Consider the following 24,590-nt stretch of genomic DNA (forward strand, 5'->3'; position numbering starts at 1 on the left):
ATGATGACGGCTTTGTAATGGAGCTGGAAGTCCGGAATTGTGATGCCAGCAGCTTTGCTTTTCTTTCTCAACATTCCTCTGGCTATTCGGGTCTTTTCTGGTTCCATAAATATTTTAGGATTATTTGCTCCATTTCTTTGAAAAAAGTTGATGGTATTTTGGTAGGGATTGCATTAAATGTATAGATTGCTCTAGGTAGCATTGACATCTTCACAATATTTGTTTTTCCAATCCATGAGCGTGGAACGTTTTTCCATTTCTTTGTGTCTTCCTCAATTTCTTTCATGAGTATTTTATAGTTTTCTGAGTACAGATTCCTTGCCTCTTTGGTTAGAATAAATTTCTTTAACTTTTGTTCATCTGGTAAACTCTATCTGTCCTTCTATTCTGAATTATAGCCTTTTTGGATAGAGTATTCTTGGTTGCAGGTCTTTTTCTTTCAGCATTTTGAATATATCATGGCACTTTTCCTAGCCTGCAAAATTTTGCTGAAAAATCAGCTGATAGGCTTCTGGGGTTCCTCTAATATGTAATTATCTTTTTTTCTCTTGCCACCTTTTAAATTCTTTATCACTTTTTCTTGCCATCTTAATTACAATGTGTTCTGGTATGGACTTCCTTGGGTTGATTTTGTTGGGGCTTCTCTGTGCCTCTTACATCTGGATTTCTGCTTTCCTTCTCCAGATTGGGGAAGTTTTCCTCACTAAATTTTCTGCCTCCTATTCTCTCTCTTATCTTTCTGAGATCTGTATAATGTAAATGTTATTATGCTTGATGGTGTCACTGAGTTCCCTAAATCTATTTTCATTTTGTATTTTCTCTCTCTCTCTCCTTTTCAGTCAAATTGCTTTCCATTACTCTGTACTCCAGGTCACTGATCTGTTTCTCTAGTCCAGTACTTATTTTATCCAGTGTATTTTTTTTTAATTTTGGATATTGTTTCTTCATCTCTGATTTGTTATTTATGTTTTCTTTCTCTTTGTTGAGGGTCTCACTGAGGTCCTCCACTCTTTTCTCAAGTCCACTGAGTATTTTTGTGACCATTACTTCAAATTCTCTATCAGGCATATATATTAATTATCTCCATTGCATTTAGCTCTCTGGCTGTGATTTTGGCCTGTTTTATTTAGGACAAATTCTGCTGTCTCCACATTTCATGTAACTCTGTGTCTGTTTCTATGTGTTAGGAAAGTCAGCTACGTTTCCTGCTCTTGAAAGCCATGGCCTTATGAAGAAGAGGTCCTATAGTGCCTTCCAGTGTGATGTCCCCTGTTCACCAGAACCTGGTGCTTCAGAGTTGTTTCCTATGTGTGTTGCATGCACGCTACTATTGTGGCTGAGCTGCATTTGCCTTTAGGCTACTTGTCTGCAATGGCTTTTTGTTGTGGGCAGCATTTTGTACCTGTGCTGTAAATGGACCATTCTGGGACCACTTTGTGCTTGAGTTGAGTTAGACCAGGTGTTTGCTAGAGCTGAGGTAGCAGGAAACTGCAGTGTGCTTTCCTTGTGTTGTCCCCTGAGAAGTTTTTATTGGTGGGTGGGGCTGCAGTCAGATCAGATATCTGCCCCCAGGCCCCTATTGGGGCCCCAGGCAGTCTGGTGCATGTGGTTATCTTTCCCTCTTCCTGGTTTAGGAATCACTTTGGAGTTGTACTGGCCCCTGCTGCTTGCACACTGCGGCGTTTGTGGCACTGCCTTGGCTAAGGGTGTATTGGAAAGCACAGGTCCACAGGCGAATGTAGGGGCAGAGCATGTGGTGCCAGCAATGTCCTCACTGGTCTACTTTAGGAGTGGACCTGCAACTGCCTGGGAGAATTTCTGCTGAGGCTGATGGGAATGGAGGGGGCAGATCTACAGAAGCCCACAGGGGCAGGCACACTGTTGTCAAGTTAGGTGGAAAGGGTTCAGGCTGCATTGGTTCCTGCAGGTGTCTGTGTTTAGGTTGGGAGTGGAGAAGGGAAATGGCACCTGTCAGTTCCTTTGTTCTTGACATCTCCCAAAGATCCCTGCCCCTCCAGCACAGGCTCTGAGATTAGTGGATAAATCTCCATCTCCTATACCCCAGGCATTTTTTTAGAAATGCTGTTTCTGGGAGAACCTGGCTGGCTCAGTTGGTAGAGTATGCAACTCTTGATCTCCAGGTTCTGAGTTCAAGCCCCATATTGGGTATAGAGATTACTTAAAAATAAATATCTTAAAAAAAAAAAAAAGTGCTGCTTCTATGTTGTATCCCAGTGGGGCTGTTTGTTGTGGTATCTCTTTAAGGGTGGGAACTCCATGTTTTGTGGCCCTTCAGCTTTCCTAGAGCCAAGCTGCTGATTTTAAAGTTCCAGGTGTTAAGCCCCATGATTATAAGAACTTACAAAATTAAGCTCCTTTGGTTTTCAAAGCCAAATATTATGGGTATTTGTATTCCAAGTGCAGGCCCCCTGCCTGGAGTGCAAGGTTCTGTTTCTTTCCCCTCCCTGTGCTTGTGGCATCCCTCTTTCCTATGGACAGTCCTGTGGGTCTGGTTAACTCCCAGCTGCATTTCCACCTACACTCTGGATGTGGTCTCTTCTCTATATGTAGCTGTGGAGAGTCTATTCTTCCAGTCTTTGGGTTATTTTCTGGGTGTTTACACTGATGTGGATGTTATCTAGTTGTATACATGGGTGGATGTGGTCTCTTCTCTATATGTAGCTGTGGAGGGTCTATTCTTCCAGTCTTTGGGTTGTTTTCTGGGTGTTTACACTGATGTAGATGTTATCTAGATGTATACATGGGACCAAGTAAGCTTAGGGTCTTCCCCATTCTTTTTCCCAGAAGTCAAGTAACATTAGTGAAAAATTTATTATATTTATAATTAACCAAAACCAGTATTGGGTGCCTGAGTGGCTCAGTTGGTTAAGCGACTGCCTTCGGCTCAGGTCATGATCCTGGAGTCCCGGGATCGAGTCCCACATCGGGCTCCCTGCTCATCAGGGAGTCTGCTTTTCCCTCTGACCCTCTTCCCTCTCGTGCTCTCTATCTCTCATTCTCTCTCTCTCAAATAAATAAAATCTTAAAAAAAAAAAACACCAGTATTAAATGTCCTTTTTCTTTACAAATATATAAACATTTATAAATTAAACTAGATACCTACACTTCCTCTTGTTTTGGACGTCTTCATTTTAAGAAAGAGAGCACTTAGTTTTAACTGTTACTTGAACAGATTTTTTTAGTGTTTGGTGAGATGTTTTCCTGTTTGTTATATTTTGCTGAAGTCATGCATTCTAGACCTATTCAAGTAGATATTGTTAGTATGAGAGAGACTGATTTGTGCTCAAGGACATGACCCTAACCTCACCATTGGGTGGAAGAGGCCACCTGTGAAATGATAAACAACATTTTTTCTTATCCAGGCAACTGGATATAGGGCTTCTTCCAAAAATGTTTCTACAGCGCAAGTGTCATCAACACAGATTTTCAAATTCGGTATCATGTGTCCTATTATCTGCTTCATTGCATTTGTAAATTGCTTGTGTTAAAAAGCCATAAGCACAATTTGGCAGGCCTGTTTCTCACATATTAAAACAGTTAAAATGTACCTTTAAGGGATACAAAATAATGATTTGACAGCCAGCATTCCCAACCAGCAAGTGTTTAGGGAATGCCTTAGCTGCCCCAAACAGATTTGCAGTTAATTTTTAAGTGTCAGTGCAAGCAGTTGGTCTAATCACATTTTCTCCTTGACAGAGGGCTTTTTAATGGCTGCAACTTCTGACTCAACCCTAGAGCACAACAGGAACATGCTTTGCAAATGTTGAAAATGAGAGCTAATACTAGATGATAATGCTTACTCCTGGTACTTCAGTCACCTGCATTTCCTTGCTAGGAGTGAAAGGATAATTTGCCTGAATAAAGTTTTTACCCATCTCTTACCAGTCTTTGCTTACTGCTATGAATTACCCAAATAGGAGTGTTTTACAAATGATTTCTCTTTCTCTTATATGCAACACACACACACACACACACACACACACACACACTAGTTGTGCTTAAAGTGGTCTTTCAAAGTTACTTCTAAAACAGTGAGAAAATTAAGGGGAATAGGTGATCTAGATTTGTATCGATTGCTGTGTCACTTTGTCATTTAGTTTTATTGACCAATACAACCCAGATAGTTTAGTTCTAGAGCCTGTGCTCTAAACCACCGTACTATAGTGACTTTTATTTAATGAAGAAGATAAGGATTCTCTAAGTAATAAAGGTTACTAAGAGAGGGGGCAGACCAGAACCCCATGATATCCTACTGCTTTTCTCTCTCTCCTTCTCTACCCCTCCTAATTTCACACACGCAGAGTTGGGCTTAAAACAGCAAGTATCTGACAGTAAGTGGAAAGCAGGTATTCTTTTGCAAGCAAAAACCATGAATAATCTAATACCTTCAGTCTTAACCCTGTGGGACTGAGCGTGTGTTCACTCCACTGTGGTGTCATTGTTTACGTTCAGTGGTTGTTTGCAAAATTAGCCTCTATTAAGTACACACTAAAGAGAAGAACAGTCTTTATGCTAATAGACACCTATTAATACAGGCTTGGTTTTTTTACTTCAGTTAATGCTTGTCCTATAGAGTAAATAAAATTATGTCAGACAGTACCTCATTCTTTGGGGGGTTTTTTGGCCAGGAAGACCTCAAATGATTTCATGATTCTTTCAAAAAAGATGTATTTATTAGTAGATATTAATGAATATTACATATAGCATTTTCAGATGTAATAAATTACACCAATTTTCAGGAATGATGAGAGCTCTTCCTTCATAAAGCAAGGGGGTGTTGCCAATTATGGAACTACAATTAAGCAAACACCAAGATGAGTGACACTGAATGTGTGGTGACCTTGAGTTTTTCAAGGAAAATTTGAATAGGAAGAGAACAGAGCCTCTGCTGTGGATTGTATGCTGGCACTGACAATCATTATGCTAAAGCCATCTCTCTGTAGTTCATTATAGAAAATAACCTAAGACATTGCCTGTCCATCCGCATCTGGAACCATGAGTCAGCCTGTGTATGCACCACATTGCTTTCCTTTTCCTTTCCAGTACCCATCGCGCCCCACCCCTCACAGGGCCTTTGTCCATGTGTCCATCTAATGGAAGCCTCTTTGTACCTCCATTCATTTTTCAGGTCTCAGCTCCTGCATTACCTCTTCAAAGACATCATCCCTGACCTCTCTCATGTGGTCATTGTCTTCTATGAATCCCTCTCTCTGTACCATTTTTTGCTCTTTTGCAGTGCTTGTCAGAATTGAAATTTCATGTTTGTGCAATTTATTCATTAAGATCTCTTTCCCCCAATAAACTCTAGGCTCAGAGAGCAAGGACCTTTATATACCCAGGGTCTGGTATAGTGCCGACACATAGCAGGTAGAAAAGAATGAATGAAGAAAAAAATGAATAAATTTCTGTCATTATTTCCAGCTACTTCTTTACCTTAAAAAAAACCCTAATTTTCCAATATGAATCAATCTTTAAACAGGTTATGAATGTGATAGACCAACATTATCTAGAATAACTAGAAAAAGTATATTAAACAGCATAGAGTCAGTCTTGCTAATAAAGAAAACAACAAAGATGTGAAAAGGTTAATTTAGTTTCTTGGATATTTGGTTGTTTTTCCATTTTCTTTTAATTCTTTGTCTATTTTTTTTACAACTCTTTCTTAAAAATATGGATTTTCCCCCTTTTACCTCCTACTGTCACCCCTCCCATTTCAGACTCTGAAATTTAGAATGCGTGTCTTTCTACTCGCTTCTTTTGCTGCCCTTTCTCACAGTAAATTCTGACAAAAGTGAATCTGAAATCTTATATCTCAGGTTATTTTCTTTACTGCTTTGTTTTTAGTCAAGTTCTAAATGTCTTGCTGAATATATCTAAAATTCCACCCTTAGGTAGGCTGGTCACTTGTTCAGAATACAGGCTGGGTATTTTTCTTTTTCCCCTCTGGGTTCCTTCTCTACCTGCTCTTTACCCTGTTCTGTCCCCTGAGAAACTAGCATATGATCCATAAGGATTACATCAACAGGTTCTCCTCTCCTGCAACTTCCGATCTGATTTGGCCAATGCGGCATATCAGTAATAGATTGGAGGGTAGGAGAATGAGTTTGTGAAATGTATTCTGGCTCTCTTCCTGGCGAGGCACCTCAGATTAGCTATACCTCTCTCCCTAAGGCTTCAAGTCTTGTCAGTCAGCTTTTCCATTTGGCTTCTCTTTTCTGGATTTGGGTAACCTCTTCCCCCTTTGCCACTTCAGTCATGGAGGTGAAAATGGCTTCCAATTGTTGCTAGCCTCTGGGTTCTGCATCAACTCTTGTTTCCTATAACTCTATACGTTTATAAATATTTACTAAACTCTCTACAATTTTTCTGTGTAAGTATAACATGTATTTCCTGCCAGGATCCTGCTGTATTCTAAAAAAGTAACAATCCAACCTTGAAAGGCATTGCTTCCTAAGTAGTGCTTTAAATGGGTCTTCCATAGGTTATTCAACTGTTCCATAAGATTGGCTGGTTCAGGGTTTGTCATCCACTGCTGGCAGATTTGTCACATAAGCCTTATTAGGAGCCAACTCAACCTTTGTGGATAAAACTCCATGTTATCAAAATCCCCACATAATCTTCATCCATGTTGTCATGATTACTTTTTCACAAAATCATTGAATGAGTGTCTTAACATTTAATCATTAAAGATACCTCTGCAAAAGGGTCTTTACTAAGTAACCCTATGAAACATCAATATCTTCATATTATAGGTCCATTTTGAGTTCAGTCCTTCTAGTTATTTCTCAAACTTCCTTGCCACTGATTGTCTAATGCTTTTATTTTCAAGTCCATGATAATGTGGCCAAATTGTTGGCTTCTGTTTATGAATAAATAAATGATTCAAAGTCATCTTTTCTTCCAAAGTGTATAACCAGGAACATTTCCCCTGATCAGTGCCAACAGATTCTCCTTAGCCATCTATAAGTCTAGCTTTTTTATTTTCCATTCAACTATCATAAGGCCCCTTTCATGAGTCGTAGGTCCATGTTAAGACAGTGCCTCAAGAGTCAACACACTATTGTAAGCAGGATTTTTATGTAATTTTCTTATGCCTTCATGACCTTCTCAAGCACTGTATGAATATACCACTTCTACTCAATAATGGACTGCTGTTGGGCACAGCTAACTTTAAGCTTGTTGGATCAGATAACATCTAGTTTATGCTGGGTTTCTTATGTCATTGAGTGATCATTCAGGGTCCAGGAGCAACTTCTCAAAAGAACAGTTATTTGCTTGAAAACATGAGTTTTCTCCAAAACCCTAGGACCTCCAACTATGATTCTCTACAAGACATTTTCCATAGGTCTTATACAGCATCCTGTTCTGACAGATATTTTAAGCACCATTGAGTACATTATGCCATACCTACTGGTAGATCTACTTATGGATTATTTTGAAAAGCATTTTATTTCTCTGGGCTTTACTCAAATCCGGTAGGTGATTAGAGTTGTGCCTCTTAACAGAGAATGCAAGGTGCAGCAACTTATCTTTCACTTTGGAGGAGATATCTCTACTGGACTCCTCAGGTCTGTATTAGAAGACTTTTGCATTTTCCTGAGACTTATTTCCTTTTTTTTTTCCTTTTTTAATTTTTTTATTGTTATTTTAATCACCATACATCACATCATTAGTTTTTGATGTAGTGTTCCATGATTCATTGTTTGTGCATAACACCCAGTGCTCCACACAGAACGTGCCCTCTTTAATACCCATCACCAGGCTAACCCATCCCCCCACCGCCTCCCCTCCAGAACCCTCAGTTTGTTTTTCAGAGTCCATCGTCTCTCATGGTTCATCTCCCCCTCCGATTTACTCCCCTTCATTCTTCCCCTCTTGCTATCTTTTTTTTTTCTTAACATATATTGCATTATTTGTTTCAGAGGTACAGATCTCCCATCCATTAGCATACATAAGTCTTTCAAAGGCATCGAGATTACATGCTTTCCAATATTCTCCAGATCTTATCTTCAGGATGCCATCAACGTAAGGAATTTGCATGATAACCTGTGGAGTAAGGATATTATCAAAACTCTGCAGACTAGATTGTGGCAAAGAGCTAGGAAGTCATATGGCCTTGAAGGAAGATAGTGAGGATGCAGTACTATTTCTGCCAGGTGAAAGCAATTTCCCTTGGTGTTTTCTACTTTTTGGGAAAGGGGGACAGCTTTTGTTAGATCAGCAGCTGCAACAAACTTTGGTTTGCTCTGGTAAAGACTACAACTTGAAGAGCAGTTAAAATTAAGGTCATGACTTAGTTAAGCTAAAGATAATTCATTATCATTCTTCAGAAGCCATCCTCTCTACACTGGTCAATCAGGATGAAATATAGTTTCCTTAGGGAGAATGTGTTAATTACAAAATAATACTATACTAAATATGAATGTGTTCATCTCTATATCCTCAGAGTCTTTATGTGCTTACAACAATAAGGAAGGCCCAATGAATGAATGACAAAATGGATAGAAATATGATAATTGACAATTCAGTATGAATGAATGAATGAGTGCATGGGAGTTTGATCATATTCTAGACTGGCACTTTAAAGCTTTTCATGTTAACTTTAAGAATTAAGGTTAATAGGTATCAGATAGTGTATAATTGGTTAGGCCCTAGGGGATATATAAATCAAGTTGAGGACTCCATGTATTAAATCATTTATGAAGAAACAAAAATTACTAAAATCCTAGCAATCATACCTATGAGTTAAAAAACATAACAAAACAAATCAAATAGAAAAGAGGATTTAATTATTTTGAATATTTAGATTGGAGAAAAGAAAAATGATTTAACTGAATCCTTCAAGTATATAAAATATTTTTAAAAGCTGTATAGTAATTAGTTCTTTATTGCCAAATAGCAAATTACTCCAAAAATTGACAACTTGAAGCAAAGAATGTTTCTTATTTCAGTTTCTGTGGTCAGGAGTTGGGAACAGCTTAGCCAGTGGCTCTAGCTCCAAGTTCATGGCTTCATGAGGTTGCAGTCAAGATTTAAGCCAAGGCTACAGTCAGCTGAAGGCTTGGCTAGGGTAGAGGATCAGCCTTCAAGATGGCTCACTTACATGAATGTTGGCAGGAAGCTTCAGTTCTCACCAACTGCTGACAATTGTATGGGCTTTTCTATAGGATTTCTGAGTATCTCAAGCTCTAGAGCTAGTGATCTAAAGAGCAAAGACAAAACTGTAATGCCTTTTGTGACCTACTTTTGGAAGTCACCCAAATGTAATTTCTGCCACATCTATTCATTAGAAGCAAGTCACTAAGTCTAGTCCACACTGAAGAGATGGGGAATTATGCACCACCTCTAGAAGAAAAATGTCACATAATTTATGGACATATTTGAAAGTCATCATAGATGGTGATCAGCTGAATAAAAGTAAATGGTATTACATTATAAGAAAGAACTCTATGATAGCATATCTGTCCCCCCCATAAAATCTAGAAGCAAAAAAGATAATCTGGGATATACATATATATGTATGTATTTTTTTGGAGATTTTTTGAGAGTGTGAATGAACATATAAACCAATGGATCTCAACTGAAGCAGGACCACTGCTTAGGAGGATCTTTCAAAAAATTTGAGTTGACTTTTTGATTGTCATAGTATTCAAGGGGGAGTCCTGCTGGCATTTAGTGGATGGGAGCCAGGAAAGGTAGATGTTTTGCAATATCTCGGACAGTTCTGTACAACCAAGAATTGTCTCACTTCCTGCTTGACTTTCCCCTGTCCCCTCATGTAGGTGACAACTCACGTTTAAGTATTTGGATCTAGAACTTCTGTTTTAAAATTACAGATGTTATTTTTGCATGGTTTCAATGAATACCAAGGGAGTTTGAAGAAAGAGTATACTTTTTTGTTAGAATTCACTAAAATTTGTTCCCTTAGGAAAATCATTTTATTGACAACACACTTGTATTATTTAAGTCTCCTACGCAGTACACCTACATCTTCCTGCAGTTATAGCTGTTACAGTCAGTGATTCTATCTATAGGTGCGTGTACATGGCTTAATTCACTGTCTTTTGGTTTAGTCACTTGTGAGCATTTGCATATTGATATGCATACTATTTAATTATAAACTATTTTCTATTTCTCACTTATATTACGTGAGGACATGTTATTGGTATTTTAAAAGAAATTATGTACATGGGTGAGTTATGTTATCTGTATTATTTCAAGATTATAAAAGGAGAATGGCAAAATATTTATTATACAAAGGATGCATTCAGTATGATGTGGTTGGAAGAGGACTGGCCTACAAATCTGAAGTTATGGCACTATTTTTTTTAAAGATTTTTAAAATTAATTTATTTTTTTAGAGAGAGAGCATGTGAGTGGTGGGAGGGGTGGAAGGACAGGGAAAGAATCTCAAGCAGACTCCCCACCAGGCACGGAGCCTGATGCAGGGCTCAGTCTCACAACCCCAAGATCATGACCTGAGCTGAAATCAAGAGTTGGATACTTAGCCAAATGAGCCACCCCAGGCGCCCCAACGAACTGTGATGTTATGACACTATTAATCACCTTATATGACAAGCCCTTGACATTTGTAGGGAAATATTTTAAAGTAGATCTACCCAGGAGCAACAAAATGTGAGTCATGTGTAATGTCAAATTTTCCAGTAGCCATAGTTAAGAGAATAAAGAGAGTCAAGTGAAATTAATTTTAATAATATATTTTATTTAACTATAACTATTATTTCAGATATGATCAATATAAAAATTATTAAAATTTTTACATTTTTTTTGCATGCTGTCTTTAAAATCTGATGTGTATTTTGTACTTATAACATGTCTCAGTTCAGGTAAGCCACATTTAAGTGTTCAGTGGACACGAGTGGCTAGTGGCCACCACATTCCAAGAAGTGCCATGAATAGAGAAATTCCAAGAAAGGAAGTAAAATGTGAGCAGTCCTTAGTTTATTAATAGACAAAATGCTGTTGCTGCACATCTCCATTTCCTCTCCCCCCCCCCCCCCCCCCCCCCGGTCAAATTCCTCCAGTGGAGGTGTGGCAAGATGGGGACTTGATGGAGAAGATAAAACTAGATACCCTTGACTGAGGTGACTTGGTTGAACCGGACCTTGCAGCTATTAGCTGAAAGATTTGTCATTCCAGCTCAAGCACAGATGATCTGCAACACAACTTCTGTGCCAGAGTCTGCGTAGAGAGATGGAGCAGCAACTTCATAATCACAGCCACCTGCCGCAGCTTAAAACTACAGAACAGAGGAAGAGCATTCTTCCCTTGGCAATTAAATCTTGGTCCCTTTCTCCTTTGTCCCCAGGCATCAGATCCCTCCCAACCTGATACTTGTCTTCTCCTGCCAAGTATAAAGTTTTTCTTTTCAAATGACAAAGGTTCCAAAATTACGTGTGTCCTCTCCTTTCCTACCATATGTGTCCAACATCCTGCTGATCTCATGTAGCTGATAATCTGTGTTGTTTCCCACTGTTAACAAGCTCATTCCTAATTTATCCTCTAGCAGGCAGCACTACAGCTTTTTAGCCTAGTGGTTAAAACTTGAGCCTTAGACAGCAACAAGCCTAAGTTCAAGCCCTGTTTATGCCACTGAAAAACTGTGACCTTGAGAAGTAAATCAAACTCTGAGGGACACCTGGGTGGCTCAGCAGGTTAAGTGTCTGACTCTTGATTTTTTTGGCTCAGGTCATGATCTTGGGAATGTGCAGTCAGGCTCACATGCTGGGCATGGAGCCTGCTTAGGATTCTCTTTCCCTCTCCCTTGCCCTCGCCCTCTGCCCCTCACTGCCCTCTCTTAACTGCAGCTCTTCTTTTTTTAACCTATAAAATTTGGGTGAAAATAATATCTACCTTATAGAATTATTGCAAGACTCAAATGAGACAATGGTTGTAATACATTTAGCATAGAACTTGACACACTGTGAGTAATTAATACATTAAAGCTCTTATTATACTATTTCCTTAATCTATAATTTCGTCCCTGCTCCTGGCCACCTGGTCCAAGTTCTAGTCGTTTTTCAGTCTTTGCCAGGTTTTACCTCTTCTCTTCGGCTTCTGTAAATTTTAAAGATTATTTATTTACTTATTTATTTATTTATTATTTGAGAGAGAGCATGAATGTGTCTTGGCGTGAGGACGGGCAAAAGGAGAGGGGAGAGAGAGAGAGAGAATCTCAAGTAGACTCCATGTTGAGCATGGAGCCTGACTTGAGGTTCAATTTCACCACCCTAGATCATGACCTGAGCAGAATTCGAGTCAGACACCTAACCGAGCCACTCAAGTGCCTGCTTCTGCAAATTTTGTTGTCTCCTTTTCGTGTTTTTCTTGAGAAGTCTGATATAAACTATAATGGTATTGACTTCTAGTACAGGACACATAGTGGTTGCTTAGTAAATTCTTTTATTAATTGATTGATGAAAAAGGGAAAGAAAACTATAGTAGATTCTGCTAATGTCCTACCCCACACCCCCTCAGTTCTTCTGGATTTGCTTGCAGCTATGGTAGACTGTTTCAGCATGTCCCCCAACAAACGTGTTCTGTGTGGTTCCTCAGAAGGTCCTCAGCAGAATGGAGTCACCCCTGCCCCCAACAGTATCCCACTTGTTAACATGCCTTTTGTTGGCTTTGCTTCCTTCCCTTCTCATTCTCACCTAAGCTTCCTAGAATTATCTCCTAAATTAACCTGCCCATAGCAAAGTCCTTGTCTCAGGGATTTGTGTTGGGGAAACCTAAATAAGACAGGAACTAACATTACCAAGTCCATGTTGCATGCAAAGCACCATGTTAGGCATTCTTTTTTTGTCTTCTTTCATATTCTTAACATTCTTTGGTATTATACCCATTTTATAGTAACAGATTAGAAAGCCAAAGCTAAAACAATTAAATGACTTTTTCAGGGGCATAAATGTATTAAAAAGCCAACCTAGCAATCTAAATGCTTCTTTACGTGCCATTTCTGAGTTAATATTTGTATGGAAAAGGAATAAAATATTTCAGGGTGAAAGAAAAATATTGCAGGAAATAGGTAAAAGTGGACCTCTTAGTTTTAGCCTAAATGTGACCCCCCCAAAAAGATATAAAAGCAGAATATAATGAAATAGTATCCAGAGACATTGTCCACTGAACGCTTAGATGACATTTAAATGCTTTCTTTACAGTCCGTTATCTTTATTCTGGGAAATAAAGACAAGAAGATAAGGCAGCCTGAATGAGTCAGATTTTATACCACTGTATTAGAAGATGAAACCTATTTGGCTTCTATGACATTGAACAAAGAATGAGACAAAGGAGACTTTTCTGGCTACTTAGATACTAAAAGGAAAGACTTGGATGGATGAGAAAAATTATTGAGAAAAATTTCTCTTCCATATTAAAATTCTCATTCAGAATTGATTTTTTTTTATCTTCCCAAGTCACACAGGCCGTGTACATAAGGGTGACTGAATTATTACATGAACTGTCAAATCCAATGAATGTGGGGTAAGGAGATAGCTGGGTAACCGTTAAAGGAAGCAAAGGACAGAGAGAGAGAGGTGTTCCGAACACAGAGGCAGGTGTGATCGATGGCCAATGCATTTTCTAGATTTTTAGGAACTATGTTAATCAAACCAAAAAAGAAAATTTCAGTTAGAATTGGAGGTATTATTTAGCTAATGCATGTTACTTTCTGTCATTCTATATTCTAGCTGTCAGTCAGGTTTATAATTCTTGGAAAATAAAGGTGATAAGTTTATCTAAGGTAAAGCCCTGCATTTCCTGAGAAAACAGAATCAAGTCTTCAGTTTTCATGAGGTTTGAGAACACTTGAAATTTATACTAAGCTTTGAGATTATCCAACAAAATGCACAGCATATTTTTATTATATATTGCCACTAAAGTTGCTGATGTTTGCCTTTCATAATGGCACACGAAGTCATAAAGAACTAGTCAATGTGAATTGGGTGTTACAGTTTCATTCGGTTGAATTTTTAAATGGTTTTCACTTATGTATAACCCAAAAGAATTACATCATAATATTTACTGTAAATTTATTAGCTCTGCTATGAAGTCATTTAGTTTTAGGCCCTAGAAAAAAGTGACTTCTAGCCAACCAAGCATTTGCAGTGTGCCCTCTAATTCACATTCTAATAAATGTCATTTTCTAAGTGCATTACCTCAGGTTTTGGCTACAACCCAGATGAGTCCTGAGAGATTAAAAGAAATGTGTTTTCTGACTGATTCATCCATATTTTATTTTACTTTTCATTAAGAAATTACTTTGAAGAAAATCAATAATCTCCTGTGACTGAGGGGAGAGGTTAGTGTGTTGCCGTGGCGCATTCTAATTTCTCAAATCGGACTGCCTTTAGTCAGCCGTCGCTGATAGAGTTTTTGTCCTTTCTTGTTCTTGCAGCCTGGGTACATGGAGACCCCAGGAGAGTGGCCTACCCTACAGACAGCAAGGGCCACTTTTGTGGCCAGAAGGGCACCCCCAATGAGTGAGTATGGCCACCTTTCCTTTGTCTGATTTTTGCCGTCTAAGCTGGAACCTAGAAACCATAACTGAACCAGCATGAGTTCGCTCCTTGGTGAGTCATAGGTAGAAACTACACCAGGTGAGTTGTCACACAAAGGAAACTTCATTTGCACCAAAGAAGTTGATCACAGGAAATAACTTCCAAAGTTGTGACTCCCTGAGCAAGGGTGAATGGGTTCCTTTTATTTAAGGTTAGGGTGAATATTTAGATGGGAAAGCCTTGTCATCTTATGCAGAGGTACGTATAAGGTCATGCATGCATCTTAAAGAAACATGCCTATAGAAATATATAGACATATATAGAGATACGGTATGTATGATATGTAAATGAGGCTTGTGCTCCATCTTGGGCAGAGATTTTAGTATTATGAAGAGGTAAGGTAATTAATTGTTGGTCATTCCAGAGATCACTTCATGGTCCATCTGTGCAGAAGTGAGTCGGGGGGTTAGCTCAAACAGGTTTGGTGGTCTGGGCCACCGGAACTCTTCCTCAGGCAGTCATCATTGCTTGAGGGGTAGTTTCAGTGTCCTTCATGGGATGTTATGCCCATAAGGTCCTTTGCCTAAGTTAAGAGATAAGTTGGGAAGAAATGCTTAAGGAAAATGTGGGACAAATGTTGGTGGGTACAAGCAGGTGAGCCATAATGGCCAGGTCTCAGGGTCTAGCTGGTAACAAAATCATTTTTACATTAATCCTACTAGACTTCGTAAGAAGATTGAAATTCAGAAAGGAGGTTTCTCCCTCCCATTTTCCCTAGAGACCGTCTATATAAGCAATTGGGAAATTTCATACTATATGACTTAGGACAAGTTGTCATTGTTATGCAGCATTTTATTAGAATGCATGAAGACTCTGCTTAGTAAAAGTATAATTATAGTGGATGAATTGGACGAGTGATTTTATCAGAAGCCATATTTTAAAATGCCTTATGAAATGGGCTTTTGGAAGGCTGAGTTCTGAGTAGCTAAACATTGCAGTTAGAATTGTTTTTGCCACAGTGCCTACTGACAAATCACTTCACTTTTGAAAGTGTGTGCCACCCAGAAATCTTCAGTGAGTGGTAGGCTTTTCAAAGCTACTTGGTTGCTATAGACAATGGCTCTGACTAGCTGAAACAAGGGAGAATGTTCTATCAGATTCCTTTCTAATGTTAATCATAACAAAAGTTTCCAATTTCCAAAGGCAATTTTTCTGTTTCTTTACCTTAAAAACAAAAACATAAATTTCACATTTTTAGAAAATTTCCTCTCTTTTCTCACTGGTCCATTTCTTTTCTGGCAATACCTGGTTTTTTACTAGATCTCCTGGTTCTTCATAACCAATTCAGTTTCTATAAAAGTTGGCATTGAATGGGTAAAAAACAAAAACAACAGCAGCCCTCACTACTACCAAAAACAAAAATATAAGGTTCAAAACATTTGTGTGTGTGTGTTTTTATGTGAACATTTGGTGTGTTCAGTATGTTGCCCACCCATAACTTTGGAGCTTATTATTCCAAGAGATACAAATTTAAAAAATAGATTCAGGAAAGGGTTAATAAAGTTCATGGAGTAGAATTATTACAGATGATCAAGAGAAACTAGAAATTTGGACAGCGGAGTGGGTGAGGATCAAATCCTTAATCATATCAGATTGAATTTATGACAGATGAATGGACTCCTACAAAAGGTCCTTGTAGCCCATTGGAAACTGGACTAAGTCCTCATCTGAGTGGTAATTCTTATTTTAACCTCAGTAACTCAGAAAACCCTAACATTGCCAAAAACTTTTACACTATGAAGGACAAAGAAAGCACCAGGTGGTGTTAAAAAAAAAAAAATCATACAAATGTCTAAATCTCTAGTTCTTAAAATAGGCTATTTTTAAAAGGGCCTCTGTAACAGTAAGTTTTCTAGGCCTAAGCCAATGACCTACTTATTTCCAACAAAAATGGGATACTACAAATTGCAGTACATAAAGATCATTCAAAGACAATCCTAGTGTAACACAGACTTGTTCATTAATGTATTATTTATAATAACAATGTATTGGAAGCTATACAGATATCCAATAATATGTGGATGATGGTAAATTATGATGCCTCTAATGTAATGGAGCCATTAAAAATTATGTTTATATTTTCAAGAAGTGATTCTGTTGACTTTTCCTTTATAGTTTCTGGATTTTGTGTCATGATTGTAATTGCTTTCCTACTCTTGAAAAACATTCACCTGTATGTCTCTAATATTTTATGGTTCCCTTTTTTACATTTAAATTTCTAATCTACTCGGAATTTCTTTTTTTTTATATGGACTGAAGTAGGAATCAAAATTTTTTTCCAACTGCAGATGCAATTATCTCAGAATAGTTGGTTGAATAATATGCTCTTTTCCCCACTGATTTTTGATACCATCATTATCATGTAATAATTACATAATATAATTTATATTTTTAAGCTTCTCAATTGTTTTAATTCTTATAATTGTATATTAATTTGAAAATTTAACAAGGAAGTTTAAATGATGATTAGAGTTTTTAATAGTAAGTGAAAATATTTGTGAGAATATCAGATTTCAATCACTTAAACAGTGTGGAACTATCATAGAAATAGGCAGAAAGAAGTAAATACAAGTAAATACAATACAATTGGAATGTGATAAAGGTGGGATTTTGGATTAGTAGCAAAAATATGAATTATTAAATGGTACTGAATTAACTGAAATGCTATCATGAATATAAAATTAGATATTTATCTCCTACCTTACACCAGAATGAATACTGAAACACTGAAGATTTTGTATATTAAATATACAATAAAAAAAGTAACAGAAGAAAATGCAGAGGTATATTTATAGAATTATGGGGTAAAGAAGTCTTTATTTGAAAATATATTGCCACTATATTACCATTTAACTCACTGTATACAAAGTTAAAAGATCAATGGCAATCCAGAAAAAAATATTTTCAACATATGTATCTGACAGTGGCTCAATAGCTTTATTATATGAACTGCTGTACAAAATTAAAGAGGAAAAGAATAATTCAATATCAAAGTTGGCAAAAGTCATAAACAGAAAATAACATAATGGCCAATAATCATACAAGGTATTGTTCAACCATAGTTAAAGAAATGCAAATTAATACATTTTTTTGCTTATTAGGTTGTCAAATTGAAAACATTAAAATTTTACAGTGTTAAAAACATCTCCTTTTCTACTTTGGTAATGAAATATAATAATTATCAAAACTGTGGTATCTAAATGTGGTGTGTCTCCCGATCGGATGGGGGGGGCCCAAATGTGGGGTGGCTCTTGGGTGGAAGCCAGTGGTGCCCATAGTGACAAGAATTCACCTGAGGCAGAACAAAGGAGATAGAAGTTTACTGAATCCACCTCAAGGGAGCTGCAGGCCAGACAGTAGAGGAGAGGTGATCAGCATGGAGGTAGTGGGTGGGGGCTGTTTTTAAAGGGGAAAGGTGAGGAGGTGTGGCAACATGCGGAATTTCCCATTTGGTAACTGTGCCTGGTTATAAGTAGCCCATCGGTTAGAGATCCTATGGAACTTTTGAGGTGGGTCCGCTGATGGGCCTGTCTGTATTCATTCAGCCAGGATCACTTTGGTCCCTTCTGCCTTAACCAAGTTTCCATTTCTCAAGCCCGTTGTCTAAAAGTGGCTTCTATGAAATACTTTTCAAATCTGTATATTCTTTCTGATTCAGCAGTTTTCCTCCTAGAAACTTACCTAGTGGAAATTTGCGTAAAATTTCCTAATGTTATAATGATACAGGTACTATGAAATAGTAGTAATTAAATGGAAATAGCCTATATGGCTATCAATAGAGATTAATTAAATAAATTACAGTACAGTCCTATGATAAAATGTTGCATGTTTACCAGTCCTAAAAATCTTGAACATAAACTGGTAAAAATATCATTAAATTAAAACACACACACACACAAGCACACCCTTCTGTTGTAAAATGAAATGCATCTATGTCAGGATATGTAATTAATTTAAGCCCCCCAAACAATACAGTCCAGGAAATACTTGTTAGACTGTAACAGAGTATTTGTACTTGTTAGTGTTATGATGTACTTACAGCAACCCTTAGATTCTCAATTCTCAAAGACCTTCCTTATTACTAAGCTTAAATTCTGTGTTTAGAAATAGTGTGATAATATTTGGGATGTAGAGTTTGGCCATTTTGTGTTTTGTATATCCATGCCTAACCAAAAAGACATTAGGAGAGCACTGGGGGTTTTCTAAAATGTCAAAACAGATAAAACAGAGACCTCAAAGGAAAACGGAGTGCTCTGTTGATGTAACTTTCTCGGCTTTTCAGGGAAGTTATTCCTGATACTTGTGTTTGGTCCTGTTCTTTGCGATTTCCACTCAATTGATTTTGATGCCACCTTCTGGCTACTACAAAAACTTCAGCTTGTAGATGTGTTTTGAACATTGATGCAGCACAGTTACCAAATTAGACGAAAATACCCATCCTTAGAGTGAGATTCAGTTAGAGAAACAGCTAAGATTAAAAGGACAAAACTCTGCCATTTATGTTTTGCATCAATTTGGCATCTAGGTCAAGCAAGAAAACTTGTCTTCAGTTTACTGAAGAACTTCTCATAACATAGCAAGGAGGTCTCACAAATTTGTTTGAACTCACTACAAGCCCCGAAGTACTACTTGATTTAATTTTTAAAAATCTATATCAATATATTTATATACTTATATAGATATATGCATGTGAAAGTAAACTGAACATTAACGAAGAGCTTCTAAAGGCAATAAAAGCAATGGTCTCCCGTGCTAGGACTCCTTAATGACAATTTCATTCCACAGAGACCCTCTCTTCTCTCTCTGGTTCTCTTAGTAAGTTCAGGCTGCTATAACGGAATACCATAGACTGGGTGGCTTGTGAATGACAGAAATGCATTTCTTACAGTTCTAGGGACTGGAAGTCCAAGATCAGGGTGCCAGTGTGGTCAGGCTCTTGGTGAGGGCCTGTTTCCCAGTGTGCAGAGAGCAGTCCCCACTCTGCATTTTCAGATGGAGGAAGGGGCTAGAGAGCTCTCTGGGGTCTCTTATAAGAGCCCTAATCCTGTTCATGGGGGCTCCACCTGCATGACCACTCACCTCCCGAAAGTTCCACCTCCTAGGACTATCACACTGGGGGTTCGGATTTCAACATATGGATTTGTGGGTGGATACATTCAGTCTTTAACACTGGCCTTAGTTCTCTGGTGGTTTTTTGCATAACTTTAAGTAATATGCTTATTCTTTTGTTTTGTGCTTTATTAGTGTTAGAAAGTATGCATTAAAAAAGTATCCATTGCCAGCCTGCTATGAAAAATGAAGATTTAACTCATTTACAGTATCTCTTTGCCTGATCCCCTCCTCCTCGCTTGTTTGCAGTTAGATTATTACCTGTAGATTTTCATATGGTTACTTCTGTGACTTTAAATAGTATACTAACACCTCTATTTCTTGTTCCATTAACTTTTGTCAGTGTTTTGACTCCTCTTTATATAAAAGGATATTACCCTGCTACCTTTCTCTCCCTCTTTCTTTTCATTTCCCCTTCTACTTTCTATATTTACCTTTTACATAATCAAATTTGTTATGAAGTTCAGTTCCACAACTTTTTTTTTTAATTTTATTTTATTATGTTAACCACCATACATTACATCACCTTCCATGTTCTACTGGTAGGTTGATTCTAGAAGTTGGAAACAAAAGACTTTGATTTTGTTATAACTATGTAAACTTTACTCAGTACCAGGCCTTCCATTTTCATGTCTACTAGGTCACTGATACCAAAGTCAAATCTTATGCTTTATTAGTGGTTTAGTATCCTCCCACATTTTAGTTTGCTTTAACGTAGGGCATTAACATTCTTAATTATATTTTGTTTGCCAACAAGATTTTTTCTTTAAAAAATTTTTTAATTGGCTCATAGTTGACTTACAATGTTACCTGATAGGTAATGTAATATGTAATTGCACATAATGTTGACTTATAATGTTTCGGGTGTACAACATAGTGATTCAACAACTGTATACATTTCAGTATGCTCATTATGTCAAGGGTAGTTGCCACCTGTCATCACAGAAAGTTATTATAGTATTATTGACTCTATTCCCTATGCTGTACTTCTCATCCCTGTGACCTATTTATTTTATAATTGGAAGTGTGTACCTTTTAATCCCCATCCACCTATTTTGCCTACCTCTCTGCCCCTGCCTCTCTGACAACCACCAGTTTATTCTCTATATTTATGAGTCTGTTTTTCTTTTGTTGTATTCATTTGTTCACTTCTTTTGTGGCATATAAACACAATGGAATATTAGCCATAAAAAAGAATGCAATCTTGCCATTTGCAACAACATGGATGGACCTAGAAGGTATTATGCTAAGCTTTTGTGAATAGACTTTATCAGGACCCAATCACCCCATTTTTCAGAGGTCCCTTTTCTCTGAAGACAGCCCTGCAGGGCCTCTGTCCTTTTGTTTCACTCAGGACCTGGTAAATTTCAGATCTACTGCAAAGCTTTAATTTTGGGACTTGTCTACCCCATTAGATTGGATCCTGATTCTAGAGTTGCCAGATTAAGCAAATAAAAACACAGAATGCCCACTTAAATTTTAATTTCACATAAACAACTGACACTTTTTAAAGTATGTACATGTCCCGTGTATTGTTTTCTGTTTGCCAATTTGTTTTCCTTGCTGACACCCTTGTTTTGATGGAGAACATTCTCAATGATCCTCCTAAGGAAAGGAAGCACAGGAAGTGTATTTCCTGAGAAGTAAATTCCTGGGTATTTCCCCTAGAAATACTTTTCTTTTCTCTCTTTATAGTTGACTGATGGCCTACTGATAGATTTGTACCTTGAAAGACAATTTTTGTCAGAAATTTGAAGACATTGTTTCAGTGTTTTTGGCATCCAGTGTGGCTAATGCCAGTCTGATTCACACATTTTGTGGTGACTTTTTTTCTTTTGGAAAAGGCATTTAAAATCATTTCTTTATTCTTAGTGTTTTGAAATCTCACAATGTGACATAGGTCTTTTTCTCTTCTTAAATTATTTTTGTTCAGTCTTGAGTCCTTTAATTCTGAAAAAGTAGGATTCTCATTAGCCCTGGAAGATTTTCTTCAGTTATTTCTTCGCTATTTTCATTCTTCCCATTTTATTGGTTGTCTCTTTGGAATTCTGTTATTCACACCTTGGACTTCTTGGATTCTTTTTTTTTTTTTTTGGTTTTACATTTTTATTTAAATTCCAGTTGGTTAACATACAATGTAATGTTAGTTTCAGGTGTAGAATTTAGTGATTCATCACTTCCTATAATACCCAATGCTGCTCCCAACCAGTGCCCTCCTTAATACCTATCACCCATTTAACCCATCTCCCCTACCCCACCTCATTTCCAGCAAGCCTCAGTTTGTTCTCTATAGTTCAGTGTCTTATGGGTTACCTCTCTTTTCTTCCCCCCTTATGTTCATACGTTTTGTTTCTTAAATTCCACATAGGAGTGAACTCATACAGTACTTTTCTTTTATGGACTTAATTCATTTAGCATAATACTCTCTAGCTTCATCCACTTTGTTGCAAATGGCAAGATTGCATTCTTTTTAATGGCTGAGTGATATTCCTGTGTGTGTGTGTGTGTGTGTGTGTGTGTGTGTGTGTGTACACCCCAAATACTCTTTATCCATTCATCAGTAGATGGACATTTGGGTTCTTTCCATAATTTGGCTATTGTTGATAATGCTGCTGTAAACATCGGGCTGCATTTATCCCTTCAAATGAGTATTTTTGCATCTTTTGGGTGAATACCTAGTAGTACAATTACTGGGACATAGGGTAGTTCTATTTTTAACTTTTGGAGGAAACTCGTACTGTTTTCCAGAGTGGCTCCACCAGTGTGCTTTCCCACCAACAGTGTAAGAGGGTTCCCCTTTCTCCACATCCTTGCCAATACCTGTTGTTTCCTGTGTTATTTTTAGTCATTCTGACGGGAATGAGGTGATAGCTCACTGTAGTTTTGATTTGCATCTTCCTGATGATCAGTGATATTGAGCGTCTTTTCATGTATGTTGGCCATCTGGAAGTTTTCTTTGGAAAAATGTCTATTCATGTCTTCAGCCCATTTCTTAACTGGATTATTTGTTTTCTGAGTGTTGAGTTTGTTGAATTCTTTTTAGATTTGGGTAACAACCCTTTATCAGATATGTCATTTGCTAATATCTTCCCCCATTCCATAGATTGCCTTAGAATTTTGTTGATTGTTTCCTTCACTGTGCAGGAGTTTTTATCTTGATAAAGTCCCAATAGTTCATTTTTGCTTTTGTTTCCCTTGCCTCCAGTGATGTGTCTAATAAGAAGCTGCTACAACTAATTTCAAAGAGGTTATCATCAAAGGGGACTTTGGTGGTTTCCTGTCTCACACTTAGGTCTTTAATCCATTTTTGTTTTTGTGTATGGGGTAGAAAAATGGTCTAGGAAATGGGATTGCTTATGGTCTTTCCTATCCATTCAGAGAGTCCCCTTTAACATTTTTTGTAGGGCTGGTTTAGTGGTCATGAATTACTTTAAATTTTGTTTGTCTAGGAAATTTTTTTTTTTAAGATTTTTATTTGAGAGAGAGAGAATGAGAGAGAGAGAGCACGAGAGGGAAGAGGGTCAGAGGGAGAAGCAGACTCCCTGCAGATCAGGGAGCCCGATGCAGGACTTGATCCCGGGACTCCAGGATCATGACCTGAGCCGAAGGCAGTCGCTTAACCAACTGGGCCACCCAGGCGCCCTGTCTAGGAAATTCTTTATATCTCTTTCTATTCTGAATGATTGCCTTGCTGGATAGAGTATTCTTGGTTGCAGGTTTTTTTTTCTTTCAGTACTTTGAATATATCATGCCACCCTCTTCAAGCCTACAAAATTTCTGCTGAAAAATCAGCTGATAGCCTTATGGGATTTCCGTTGTATGCACCTGTTTTCTTTTGCTGCTTTTAAAATTCTCTCCTTATCACTACTTTTTGCCATTTTAATTACTGTGTGTCTTGGTGTGGACCTTCCTGGGTTGATTTTGTTGGGGGTTCTCTGTGCATCTTGGATCTGGATTTCTGTTTCCTTCCCCATATTTGGCAAGTTTTCACCTATTATTTCTTCAAATAAATTCTCTACCCCCTTTTTTCTCTCTTCTCTTTCTAGGATCTGTACAGTGCGAATGTTAGTACACTTGATGGTGTCACTGAGGTCCCTAAGTCTATTTTCATTTTGTATTAATTTTTTTTCTCCTGTTCAGTTTGATTGCTTTCCATTAGTCTGTCCTCCAGATCCTTAATCTGTTTCTCTGCTTCCTCTAGTCCACTATTTATTCCATTTAATGTATTTTTACTTTTCATTATTATTTCTTCTTCTCTGATTGGTTCTTTTTTATGTTTTCTGTCTCTTTGTTGGGGGTGTCATTGAGGACCTCCACTCTTCACAAATCCACTGAATATTTTTGTGATTATTACTTTAAATTCTTTATCAGGTATATGTATTACTTCATTATATTTAGTGCTCTTGCTGTAATTTTGTCCTGTTCTTTTATTTGAAACAAATTCCTCTGTCTCCTTATTTTGTGTAACTCCGTGTCTGTTTTTATGTGTTAAGAAAGTCAGCTACATCTCCTGCTCTTGAAAGTAATGGCCTTATAAAGAGGTCCTGTAGTGCCCTGCCCTGCAAAGTTCCCTGTTTACCAGAACCTGGCACTTTAGGAATGCCTCTTATATATGTTGTGTGTGCCCTGCTGTGGTAACTGAGCTGTATTTGCCTTTAGTCCAGTTATCTGCAATGGCTCTCTTTCCTTGTGGGTAGCATTTATTTCCTCTGTTAGTGGGTCAGGCTGTGGCTGCCTTGCACTTGAGCTGAGTCAGACTAAATGTTTGCCAGAGAGGCAGTAGCAGGGTTCTTTCCCTCCGTTGTCCTTTGAGAAGATTTTGTTGGTGGGAAGGGCCTGTAGTCAAACCAGCTGTCTGCCCCCAGCCCATCGTTGTGGCTA

General features: G+C 37.8%; 1 protein-coding gene across 15 annotated transcripts in view; it reads left to right on the top strand.

The window, feature by feature from the left end:
* The window catches only part of SLC44A5 (solute carrier family 44 member 5), a 424,280-nt gene that overhangs the window by 327,335 nt on the left and 72,355 nt on the right, over window positions 1-24,590 (top strand). For 14 of the 15 annotated variants that reach the window (XM_073896502.1, XM_073896501.1, XM_073896500.1 and 11 more), the window contains one exon: window positions 14,438-14,522. The exons of the other annotated variant lie outside the window; for it this stretch is intronic. In XM_073896502.1, coding sequence (XP_073752603.1) covers window positions 14,438-14,522 — 85 coding nt within the window. The remainder of the gene's footprint in view (window positions 1-14,437; window positions 14,523-24,590) is intronic. 15 annotated transcript variants of the gene reach the window in all.

This window comes from Callorhinus ursinus, unplaced genomic scaffold (genome assembly GCF_003265705.2).
Source record: "Callorhinus ursinus isolate GAN/ISIS: 27379988/994484 unplaced genomic scaffold, GSC_fseal_2.0 scaffold9, whole genome shotgun sequence".
Lineage (NCBI taxonomy): Eukaryota > Metazoa > Chordata > Mammalia > Carnivora > Otariidae > Callorhinus > Callorhinus ursinus.